The sequence below is a fragment of the Hippocampus comes genome, unplaced genomic scaffold (genome assembly GCF_001891065.2).
Source record: "Hippocampus comes isolate QL1 unplaced genomic scaffold, H_comes_QL1_v1.1 scaffold122, whole genome shotgun sequence".
Classification (NCBI taxonomy): domain Eukaryota; kingdom Metazoa; phylum Chordata; class Actinopteri; order Syngnathiformes; family Syngnathidae; genus Hippocampus; species Hippocampus comes.
The window spans coordinates 3,745,815-3,758,757 of record NW_017842059.1 but is presented as its reverse complement, the minus strand read 5'-3'; the positions used below and the strand labels follow the sequence as shown (position 1 = coordinate 3,758,757).

At 41.3% G+C, this 12,943-nt stretch overlaps 1 protein-coding gene across 1 annotated transcript in view; it reads left to right on the top strand.

Annotated features, from left to right (window-relative positions):
- sorl1 (sortilin-related receptor, L(DLR class) A repeats containing) overlaps positions 1-9,126 on the top strand; it is a 54,841-nt gene extending 45,715 nt beyond the window's left edge. The window contains exons 41-48 of the mRNA XM_019861340.1: positions 765-958; positions 2,200-2,319; positions 2,509-2,673; positions 3,032-3,206; positions 4,086-4,192; positions 4,734-4,926; positions 6,228-6,440; positions 6,645-9,126. Coding sequence (XP_019716899.1) covers positions 765-958; positions 2,200-2,319; positions 2,509-2,673; positions 3,032-3,206; positions 4,086-4,192; positions 4,734-4,926; positions 6,228-6,440; positions 6,645-6,712 — 1,235 coding nt within the window. The 3' untranslated portion in view covers positions 6,713-9,126. The remainder of the gene's footprint in view (positions 1-764; positions 959-2,199; positions 2,320-2,508; positions 2,674-3,031; positions 3,207-4,085; positions 4,193-4,733; positions 4,927-6,227; positions 6,441-6,644) is intronic.
- Positions 9,127-12,943: the final 3,817 nt, after the last annotated feature.

Sequence of the window (12,943 nt, the reverse complement as noted above, 5' to 3'; positions counted from 1 at the left end):
TTTTATTTGGTATGCATTTGTAGCAACAGCATGATAACATTTATTTGTTTTTATTTGCGTTTTATATTCATATTGATAATTCACGTTTTGTCTTGGATAATAAAGCACGGTTATGCATAATAAATTGTATGCATAATAAATATTCACTATCACTGTATGAGGTAAGAATCAACAGCTTTTTATCACATTTACACAGCACTTTATGAATACAAGTCATGAACAAATCTTAAATATGGCAGGGGATGTGTTTACTTTTTTAGTTTTGATTTTGAGCAGCAAATTCGGAGTAACATATTGGTGCTCACCAGGAATGCATAGGCAAAATTGCACAAATTTTCACTTGAAAGAATTGTGGCGATCTTGGGATTTTTTTCTGTTCAATTTTCAAACTGTGTAAATTTAATACACTTCATCTTCAGCATGTTTAGTGCCACTTTTGTAAGTAACCACGCCCCCGTCCAGGCCACGCCCCCGCCCAGGCCACGCCCCTTCCGCTTTTTTCATCACTCGTCATTGCCATGTATGAATTCCCTAACAAATTTACATTCTTTGAAATTTGAGCTCATTTAGTTAAATACAAAGTTGATTTGAAGGAATTGAAAAAAGACATGGACATCTTAAATAATTTACAGACCAGTAAGTGAAACACCACAGTTTTTGGGAATCACTACTCCATCTGACTGGTTTATTGTTATTATGTGAGATAAAATCCAACTCACCTGAAATGGTCATCATATAAAATGTTTTCTTTCTCAAATTTCTAGCAATGAACCTGACAGCAGGGACGGTGTATGAGGTGGCTGTATGGGCTCACACCAGTATAGGTGACAGTGCCACAGCCTTGTCTCATTATCAGACTACTGGTGTCCAGCCAGACCAGCCCCTCCTCAAAGCCCGAGCCCTCAACCAAACTGCTGTGGACTGCAGCTGGACCATCACCAATGGGCTATCTGCAAAGGTACATTTCATGAAAGGGACTAAAAATGTAAATGAAATGTTATCATAGGAATACTGTAAAATCTATGCATACTGTATCTGTTTTTTGATGGGCAGGATAAATAGGATACAAGGAGTAAAATTGATACATTTATCTCTGACATCTCAAACGATGATGTATCTTCCGGTTTGGGCGCCAATGACGATTGACTCTCGTTAAAAGTTTCACATATGCACTTGGACCTTGTGCCGTGCAAGCGAGTGTGTGTGTGTGTGTGTGTGTGTGTGTGTGTGTGTGTGTGTGTGTGTGTGTGTGTGTGTGTGTGTAATGGAACGGGGTTAAAAAAAAATCAGTTTTTTGAGTATCGAAACTCAGTATCGGTTTACTCTTAGAGTGGATGCGTACTGGTATTACCGTATTGGCCCGAATATAAGATGGCCCTGATTATAAGATGACCCCCTCTTTTTCAAGACTCAAGTTTGAAAAAAGACTTTTTGAACACCAAATTAATTTTTATACAGAAAATAATAACAGTACATCTGAAACAAATGATTATAACAATATATTTGAGACAAAAAGCATGTTATTTTGCCTCATTCAAATCTTAATATCTGAACATTTAAATATGTAAACTAAAGTGCAATCACATTCGTAAATGAATGGCTCCTGGTTTTTGAAATGTAAATTACATCATAACTTCTCCTCAGCTGCCGGTTAACCTGGCCGATCTTCAACCCACTTTTCTTCAGATTGTCGCTACGTTTCTCCATTTTCTGTTATCTCTTCTATTATTTTCTTCTCTTTTCTTTCTTACCGCTATTTTTTATTTTTCTTCTTGGTGACAGGGTTTCACTTTGGCCTGGGGAGTCAAGTTCAGCATTGCTTCAATGATATCTGGCGCCATTTAGCGTCGTAAATGGGTATAATGTCTAGACCCCGAATATAAAACGACCCCCACTTTTTCAGTCTTATTTCAATGCAAAAAACACCGTTGTATATTCGGGCCAATACGGTAGTCTGACCAAAAAGTGGTATCGAACATCCCTATTATCTGTGAATTACAGCATAAAGTAATTAAGACATGTGGATGAAAACTGAGAATGCGAGTGCTTTGACACAGGTCTTGCTTTGGGTCAACAAGAGAGACCTGGTTTTCACCGTTGAGTGTCCAGTATATTTTATCATGATCATATTAAAAATGCTCTTTTCAACTTTTCGATTCAAGATTTAATGACGGTGCTGATGTGTATGTTCATATGTAGGTGTATGGGGTGTTTTATGCTACATCATTCCTGGATTTGTACCATCGTCCTCGTCAGGTCTCCACCACTCTGACCAATCTGACAGTCACTGTAGACAGTAGCGAGCAGTACCTTTTTCTGGTGAGTCTTCCATAAGCAAACACTCCGTTTGCTGCTCAGATTATTTCATGCCAGTTAAATACTTGATGAAAGTTACACATTTGCTGCTTTTTTTTTCTCTAACCCAGATAGGGTTTGTTACACATGAGTGTCGGCTGAGAAATGTTGCGTCATCTACTCTTTGCATTTTGGTTGATTTTCCACAATTAGGTTCGGGCTGTTTCCCCCTTCTTGGGTCCTCCATCTGAGCATGTTGTGGTGAAAATGATTCCCAATGAACGGCTACCACCCAGGAATCTTCACCGTGTGAAAGTAGACAAGACAGAGGCCACACTTAAATGGCAGCCACCATATGATACACCAAACACATCTCTGGTACAGCTCTCGGCTCTTTCTTATGTAATTATTTTAAATGGCTCAGAATCGATGTTTTCTTCATTACATTTATGCCACGGACATATTTAATGTAATTATGATTTTACTAATGCATTACTGTTGGTGACTTGCTTAGCAATTAGCTATTGTGAAGGCAACCTTTTCGGCAAATGTACAGAGTAATACTTTTGAATGTCATTGCTTGGTGTTGAGATATTGGATTTATGAACCGGTGTCAAGTTTTCAATGATTACAGTGATGTACTAATTCTCCTGGTAAGTATAGCATGCCATGCATTTCACTGACATTAGAGATGAAGAGAAACGTGTCATCGCGTGTTTCCGGTCTTTCTGTTCAGACATATGCAGTCCATGTGTGGGATGCAGTTCGCAAGGTGGAGCGAGACTACAAAGTAGCTACTCGGAACAACACGGTGGAGTACCAGCTGAAAGGCCTGGAGCCCGGAGGACGCTACAGCATCTCCATCCGTCTTCGCAACATGAGCAAGGAAGCCAGTTTCTCTCTCAGCACAGGTACACCTGTTCATTTGTGACAAGTTGGAACACACAATGCATCGGTGGACGCCATGTGAGTCAGGTCTCACTTGTAATGATTCATTCACAAGCAGCAGGAGATACAAAATAGAAACATGGGTGGTTCAGCCGTGACCACTCAGAGGAGGCAAACAGTAATGCTTTGGTTGGTTGTCATCCACTCTGCAGCACATTGTGTGCACGGCTCTGGTGATTTGGTCATTTGCTGCCTAGCTGCTGAGTTTGGGGTGTCCTCTGTTCTGATTGGGCGCATCCCGTGATGAGACACTTTGTCACACTCCCCCCTCTTCCGCTTACCTTTGTGGTCAGTGAAGAAAAGAGCTTTTGAGCAAGTCACCGTTAACAGTGAAATACATCAAACTACTACGAGAGCTTTCACCCGTCACGAAGTTGCAAACAAGATAGTTTTGCTGGAGCCACGTACTCATACCTACAGGAGGTATTCACAAATCATTTGACGTGCTGTGATGTGTTTTTGAAATGGATGCCTTTGCACCAACTACCAAGGTCTCTTATAATGTCACTTCTTGAAATAATGTAGCTGTGTCACTGCGGAAAATGGAGTCTATTCATTCAAGTTAATTCCAGAAATTCAGTTTGAAGCATATAATGGATTGAGAGAGGCATCGTTTTAACTACCGTATGTATTATTGTTCCTTTCTAACTTGTACGTTGCTTTGACAAATTGATTGTGACCCCAGTCAATGTGAAGTTTCGAGCACTGGGTAATTAACAGGATCATTGTACGAAGGTGTTCTTTTTAAATGCTAAAAATCTCAACATGAACTACTATCTTTATTTGTGCCGTGTTTGTTTTTTCTTTTATTTCTTAGAAATCTCTTTTTCTTTCTGTTGCAGTTCCACTTCCGGCTCCCGAGGCATTGAAGATACTGACTGAGAATGACCACATATTCCTGTTCTGGAAAAGCCTAGCCGTCAAAGAGAAGACTTTCAATGAGAGCAGAGTGAGAAATTAGCTTTGATACGAATTTGACTCTGTGAATTATTGCTATTAATTTTTTTTTTTAATTGAATCTTATCTGTTAGCCCTTTATTTTGTTTTGATTTTAAACCAATATCTTTTTTCATCAACCCATTCAGTGGAAACAATTTTGCCATTTAATGAGTTTTAAATCAAGAGTACATTACATTTTAAGGAACCATTTTGCCTACTTAGGTTACATCCATGTAACTTGAAAAAAAAAATGCATGTATGACAGTTTTGGGTTGTTTTTTTTTTGCCTTTGTCATGCTATTTTCCTTCTTCATTTAACATTACTAATACTGCATGGCCCCCCAAAAAATTGTAAAATGACTGCGATTGAGAAGAATGAATTGGCAAGCTGTTTGTCTCACGATTACTGCTTTTATTTTGGGATTTTGGGACCATATTTTCCTTGAAATTCAAACCATCACATTTTCCAAGGGTTCTCTCTCTGTATTTTATAGTGTCAGCCTCTGTCTCCTCTTCACTAATTGTAACAGGAATGCTTCTTTGTCTCACAGGGGTATGAAGTGCACGTGTACGACAGCTTGACCAACAAGACAACCTTTCTAGGAAACACAACAGAGACCTACTTCCGCATCAGCGGCCTGCAGATTGGACACAACTACACGTTCTCCGTCCAGGCCCGCTGCTTGCTCAACGGCCAACTGTGTGGCGAGCCCGCACTGCTCCTGTATAACCAAATTAGAGCAGGTACTGTGGAACACATCAACTGTGAACTCCTGTTTTTGCACCAGTCAAACTCCACAGATAAGAAACTTTTAGAATTGTCTAGAAATGCAACAAAGTAGCGGCAAAGCACTTCTGCTCAACTCACTTCAACATAGCTCCTCGGCACCAAGATGCGCCAAGAGAGAGAGAGAGAGAGAGAGAGAGAGAGAACTTTGACATAATTCTCAATTTTTTGTCCATTCACACCAACACAATGGATTTGAAATGAAACATGCAATCTGCAGGCTCTGCTTTCATTTTAGGGGATGTATTTACAATCTCAGATCAACCTTCTAGCAATTGCAAAAGTTTGCTTATGTGCCTCCCACTTTTTAAGGGAACAAAAGGGACAAATTGACAACAAATTAACATTATTTTTAATACTTGATTGCTAATCCTTTGGATCGAGAGCATATAAACACGGCCAGACGCCGGATTTCATCCCTGCCAGGACTCTACTGCAACTGACGAGATGCATGCTCAATCGGATTCAGGTCAGTTGAATTGCCTGAAACAAACTATTGATTGGGTTGCTGTCACAGCATCTGCAGTACGAAGTGCCGCCTACTGAATTCTGAAGCATTTGTCTGAGTATGAGCAGATATCATGGCCCCAACCACTTCGGAATTCATCTTCCTACTTTTGTCAGCATCTTCATCATCATCGTCATCATTATCAATGAATAAAAGGCAACCAGTTGCACCGGCAGCCATCCATACATGCCAACCAGGCCATGGAAGAGCAGAGCCACCAATTGCCCCGTTGCTTTTGGTCCTTTCGAAAATGGGAGGCACATAAATTCCTACACGGTCCATCTGTGGGGATGTACTGTAAATACCCTCCACTTAAAGCTGAATGTAAGCAGTTCAAGCACATTTTTAAAATTTCATTTTAAATCCATTGGGTGGTGTCTCAGGCCAAAAAGTGTTTTGACGTTCCAACATCTATGACCCTGATTGGATGTAATTTCGGACATTGGCCTGAACATGAAAGCAGCATATTTTTTAACAAGGCACAACCATTTTCATGCAGATCTGGAATTTGTTCTGGATGTGATGGGGGGGGCGGGGGGCAAACTTCGTTTTACATTCCAACGTTACATATGTCATAAAGGTTGCAAATTGTATTTGGATTGAATCATACTGATTATGCCATTTATTTGAAATGATACCATCAGTATATTGGTTCTCCCTCTCGTTATAAACTGTTGAGAGCAAGTTCCATACATGTTGTTTGCAAACCTGGGAAAAGCTACTGAAGAAGGGCGTCTTTTCTGTTCCAAGGAGCAAGTGAGGCCTCACCAAGTGAAGGCCAGTCTGAGGATATGGCGGCAGTCGTGGTTCCAGTCCTCTTCCTGCTGCTGCTGGGAGTATGTGGCGGCTTGGTAGTGCTCTACCTCCGACACCGTCGACTACAGAACAATTTTACCGCCTTCGCCAACTCGCACTACAACTCCCGCCTTGGCTCTGCCATCTTCTCCTCTGGAGATGAACTAGGTCAGAAAGTTCCCATATTTTTGCGGTACCGGTAGTAACTCAGGTCTGTCATATTTTACGACACGCTTGTGACGTTTTTGGTGTTCTCTGCACGATGAAGTTATCGGTGCCATTGTCCTTACAGTTATGTTATCTCACGAAGGATTAGTTAACAACAAATATCTCTCGCCCGGTTTGACCTTTATCGCTCTCTTTTGTCCCCAGTGGATGATGACGAAGACGCACCCATGATCAGCGGCTTCTCAGACGACGTTCCCATGGTCATCGCGTAGCGCGACCTCGCTCCTTTTCCCCACTTCTCTTCTGCCCTCCACCCGCACCCTGTTGACAGGAAGCCACCTAATTAGAAACATGAAGAAATGAGAGATAGAGCTATTTTTCAACGATACAAATGCACTTTTTTGGATGCGCAATAACTTATTTTTTATAAAGGGAAAAAAAAAAGAATATATGGAGGTCGTGTTGGATCCTGAGGCATACTGTGAAGAATTTAGCGTTTGTTGAGTACGACATGGAACAATGGACCCCTTTTGGAGTGGTCCATTGGTTGAAGCCAAAATAAGCATCCAGAGACTTAAGTATGGAATGCAAAAAAAAAAAAAAAACCACACAAAAAAAAAACATACAAATGCACATACAAACAAATAAATGGTTCGCGTCAAAAAAAAAAAATATGAATACAAAAAAAGGCAAATGTATGTTTCTACCACAGCATATCACAGCATACATCCAGCTTTTATGCCCAGTTGGACCACAGTCAGAAGAGTCAGCTGATTATCATCTGTAGAATTTGAATTGTCCATGTTTTTGATTACTGTTTGGGAATAAGATGAATGTTCAACATGCATCAAAAACAACACTCTCCTGACTGCTTCGCTACAAAGATACACTTCCCCCCCCTTCCCCCACCACCAGCACCACGTTTGTATGTTGACACGTGCCAAGACGATTGGATAATTCCAAGCTTTGGGAAGTTGATCATCCCTGTTCAGCATCGATCCATCTGTAAATATTGGCTTTTAATACATCTTATCTTTGTAATACTCCAATGCATTATTTTGTAAAATATACTGTATATTTGGATTTTTAAATCATTCTCAAGTGAACATCCCCAGCTTTTTGCCATAAATGTAGTTGACGTCTTTGGAGTTCTCAGGGAATTGTTTTTGGGTACCAGCGAAAGCACCACCATCATAATCATCCTCATGGATTTAGGGCGCGACGCACGCACACTGTTTCGGTGTGAATGGACCAGCAGGCGCAATATATTGCAGATTGTAGCTGCTGTTCGGATTCACGTTAAGTGTTGAAATGAAGGTTTTACTGAGCAACCAACCCCATCCCCAAAATCAACACTCGCCCGTACTGGAATTAAGTAATGCGACCTTTTTTTATTTATTTGAAATCAACCAGAGGAAACCGGACCGTACATTGATCAACATTTTTTTTCCTCAATAGATTAAAATCTATCGCAGACTTTTCACTCAGTGATTTTTATTACTCTGCATCTCATACTGTGTAAATTAAAAAAAATTCCCAAATGCACCTCTCTTTGTCAAAACAAAACTAGTCTGCGCGGCTTAATACTAATATAAATTGGAACAGATTTTTTAAAACTCTTGGACCGTGTGTAATACAAGCTCAATATTGCAAAACGAATCACCCATGTCACCTACCTCCCACATGTCTGTCCCCCCCAACTGTATGGTAGTCATTTAACTGAAATGTTGTATGTAGCCTTTGGGCTTGAGCCGTTGGGTCATCTACTTGATTTTGAGCTGTTTTATTGTTTTGTTTGTTGAGAAGTCTTCATGAATGTATTTAATACTCATCTCGTTCTGTCATGAATACCTGTGACTTTTATGTACACTCTGTATTTCATTCTTATTTCTTATTGCAGTGGGTCTGTAAGCAACCATTCCACAGTGGTCAGTGGTCTGCAAATGCTCTTTTGTGTTTGTGTGTCTTGGTGTGGAAACGCTTCTGCATACAGCTTCCTCTTTGACTACTCACTGAGCCCAATTATAATAACAGACAGGCCAACAAAACATTTCCAACATCATCAGGCTCTTTGCTGGCACTTTTTTTCGGGAGCAGGAGGGCGGGGGGCGCATTTGGTTTGATTTCCTCAGCTTTTTTTTTTTTTAATGTAGTCTTTGCCTTAACTTGGATTTTTTTCTGGCAATTATTTCATGTTTGCTGTTTGGAAACACTTTTTTTTTTTTTTTTTTAATTTCACTGTAATTTGTGTTTTAGATTGACCACATAATGCCTTATAAGACTCAGTAGGCGTCTATAATAATGTATATGGTAGAAAAAAATGGCGCACGTATGCATACACACAGTCACAAAGGTAAAGATGATGCTATTCCCAAGGGCATTTGTTCAGTTTTGTCAAATCACTGCTCCTTTCCAATTCAACTTTTGGAGAGATACACTTTTAAGTAGTTTTTTAAATTCATGTACAAAGTGTAATTATTGTTTTTGGCCATTTTGCACCCCACTTGTCTTTCTCAACTGTTGTCAAAACGTTTGCTTCAAAATGTTATTTGGCACGGATAATTGGCCTTGGCTATCTTTGATGATATTGATGTTTGCTTATCTCAGAGGTTGCAAGAAAAAAAATGTTTAACAGTGTGAGATGTTTTCAAAACCACTTATGCTGAAATAAAAGTGATTACAATTAAATTTTACTGTCACATTTACTAATATTTGGTGGCTAGAGTGTGCCAAATCTGATGAGCCAGTTGATAAGTGCCTCTTCATCATAGGATAACCTTGCTTGACGCAAAATGTTTAGCACAAAACTGAAGAATGGGGCGTGTGACTGGGGTGGTATTCCATGAATTTAGTGTAGACACTTTAAAGCATTCGACGCTGTTAACCATTTATTTTACTTTTCGTAAACCAGATTGGTAAATAGATGGATGAATAATTTGATTTATTCAGTTGTAACATCTGAAGGCAAATTCTAATCTTGATATACTCAAAGAAACATGTATATTCTGATCAAGGACACAATAAAGTATCAAAATTGTAATTTTTGACGTTTTTGGGTGCTGCTGAGGGTCGGGGCTCCCAACTTGGGCGTTTGAGCGGGGACGGTGCGTGCCAGCGCTGTGCTGATATAATCCACAAGGGGGCAGTAGATACTTTGGCAGCACTTTGAAAGCAGGGTGCTTTGAGCGTTTCATCACGTCTGTAGGAAATTACATCGCTTCTGTTTTAGGTGATGTAAGTCAGTAATATACAGTATCATCTTATCTTAGCGGAGGGCTTCGATGAAATGCTCGTTATGTGTTGGGTGACGACTATTGTAACTGCTAATGAGCCTAAACTTGAAAATTGGCCTTTTGTGGGACTCGAAATCCCAAAACGTTCATTGACCAATCACAATACGTTACAGAGTAGGCTCCACCAGAGGTCTGATACATCCCTAACAGCGCTTTCTTTATTTCAATGATACGTTGTCCATTCGTCTATTTTCTTCACAGTTTGTCCTTATTCCAGTTACATCCATGCTGGAGCCTCTTCCAGCTGCATTTGAGCGAGACGCTGGGGCACACCATGGACTGGTCGCCAGGCAGTTGTAGGGCATATAAAGACAAATAACCATTCACACTCATTTATCACCGGTTAGGCATCAGTGCCTCTGCTGGCCTAAACACTACCAGAAGCATTAACTGACAAATGTGTGTTTTATGAAGTTGTATTTCTTTTGGAGTGTTTCTCTTGACTGCACTGCTTCCAGTACGTGCTGCCATGGAACCGTAATCTGCTCACGGCCTTCATAATCAGTAGTGCTGGCAGCTGTAATTTAAACTATATGAGCAAATTCACCTCACAGGGCCAGCAGGCTAGCCAACAATCCCTTTTGTGATGTACAAAACTTTATTACTTTCCTCAGACATTATTTTCACATTTTTGTACTTCACTTCATTATTTTTATGTCTGGAAACTTTCAGTGTTTTCCTCTGCTGCAATTACCGAAATAAAATACGATACTTTTATACACACGCACGCGCGCACACACACACACACACACACACACACACACACACACACACACACACACACACAAACAATTCCCGTGGGCTAGTTAAGTTTGGCCAACTGAAGAAAATTCTCCAACAAGAAACCAGTGGTCTCACTCTCCAAGGGTTAAGATGTGGGTGAAGGGTTTTTTGTGACTTGTTGGTGTCAAAGGTCAACAGAGTGGAGTTGAGTTGAGGTGAAAGCCAGCAATTGAAAAACACTCTCCCTCATGTTCCTTTTCCACCATGCATGTGCTCATGCTCGTTCCGGGCCAGTGCCCAGTTTAGCACCAGTTCTTTGTTTTTCCACCGCCGAAATTGGCTCTCGCTCTGGTGCTTGAAACTGGTGCTTCAGCTTGCCCCAATCATTTGTTGGACCAGACTCCGGCACCAACTGCGTCAGGGGGCGGAGTTATCATGACGATCGCAGATGTAGAGGAATGACTCCCTGGAGACACAGAAGTTTTGTACAAACTGTTGAGCGGTGAACTCCGGCACAATTGTGTCCCACCAGAAGAGCGATCGCGGAAGTGCCCATATTGCATGCCATGTCCGATTCACAGCCAGCCTCGTGATCATCTATAATTGATTAAGAAAAATAGAAGCGTTTGCTGAGTGCATGTCCCTGACTGTTATATACTGTGTACAAGTCGATGCTATGCTCAGTTGCAGATGCTAACAGCGCATTCACATTAATATTAACCCTTTCATGCACCATGTAACCTGATAACATGATCAGCTGTCCACTGTAGTAACCGCTGTCCCCGAAAGGGTTAAGTTTCAATGTAATTTTGCAGTGTTGCTTTACTACTCTGTATTTTCTTGCTGTTACTCTCAAACTAATAACGGGGGGATGTAAATGTAAATAGCGGAAGTGGTTTTGATGAGTGAGGCCACCATTCACTGACCGAGCAGTAATGATGTGTTGCGCTGTTCCTGCTATTTAAAAGCGGGAACAGAGGAGAAAGCTCACATGTCAGGATGGCTTTTTGTTGACCCCACAGAGGTGTTGCATTTCCTCAGGCTATAGCTGGAGTTGTTCGTCGGATGCGACTCCCTGTGGCTTCAACTAATAGCGCCCCCCGCGCAGCTGTCAAAGGGTCGGAAGGGAAGAGCCATCAAGGGAGAGTGGCAGCAAGGAGACAAGGATGGTGGTCACGATGGGTTTTCCAATGACAGCTCGCCGTGCTTGTTTTAAGATATGCGCATTTGTGTATGGCTATACGTGTTGCAGTGTAAGTCGTGTAATCTCATTTTGATCTATAGTATAACAATACAGTACACACACCCCAGTTCGACAACCCGCTTTTCCCTCCTTCCCCCCCACTGGACATAAAGGGCACATTTGTACTCAAGCTTGTGCCATTGTTCTGCAGTCCTGCTGTTGATATGCACAGAGATTCTGCTTACTTTCAGATTCCATCAATATGGGCGGGTTGGACAAAGGCTGGACTATATGACCCGTCCGAGAAAAGATGCAAACAGAGGTTCCTTGACTCTGGTATGGTGCTGACAATAGCAGCAGTGTGAGCTCGCCTGCTGATTGATCATTCTGATATTTTGCTGTGTGGGATGGATGTCGAGGATGAGATAAAACAAACAAAATAAGGAGCGCAGAAATGCAATGATTTGTGGATGAAGGGATTTGGAGGGGCTGAGTGTGAGCTGGTGGACCTTTTGGGAAAATTATTTCTTATGACTTACTGGCCAGATAAACTCGCCTAAGGAAACTGGTCAAATAGACATCCAAACAATTCAGGTCGATGGTGAAACGGTTGCAATAACTTATTGATACGCGAGTGTGTGTGCTACCAATGTGGATATGAGATCATCAGTGTGTAACTCCACGTTAGTCATACATCAATTGCTGTTGTACAGTTGGGACAGAAAATGTGGAAAGGACAGTCAATGTTGAGTCCGCTGTTGAGGCAAGGCAAGGCGGCTTCATTTAAAATCACGCATTTCAGACACGAGGTAACTCTGTGCTTCGGATACAAAACAAAGCTAAAGGCAGACGTTTACAAAACAGAATACTTTAAGACTTTGCCTGGCGACCGGTTCAGGGTGTAGTTCGCCTTCTGCCCAGAGTCAGCTGGGATAGGCTCCAACAACTCCCTGAGACCCTGTTCAGGATAAGCGGTGTTGAAAATGGATGGATGGATGCACAGGTGCAATGGAGGGCATACAAGCCAACAGGGTGTCAGAATAGTAAATTTGATACCTCTGCAGGATGGACTGCAGAAAACCATGAATTTAAAAACGTCAACATTACCCGGACAAAAGCCACGCAAGCACAGGGAAAACATCCCAATCCAATCAGGAAGGCTAATGCTGAGATTCAAAAACTGAACCAGGGGTTCCTGCAGCATTAGATGGGTTCATTTAAACTGGACCGTGGATAAAAGCCATAGTCAAGAGAAACACAGGTGAAGTGCCCTCAGTAAAAAAAAAAAAAAAAAAAGAGTGGCT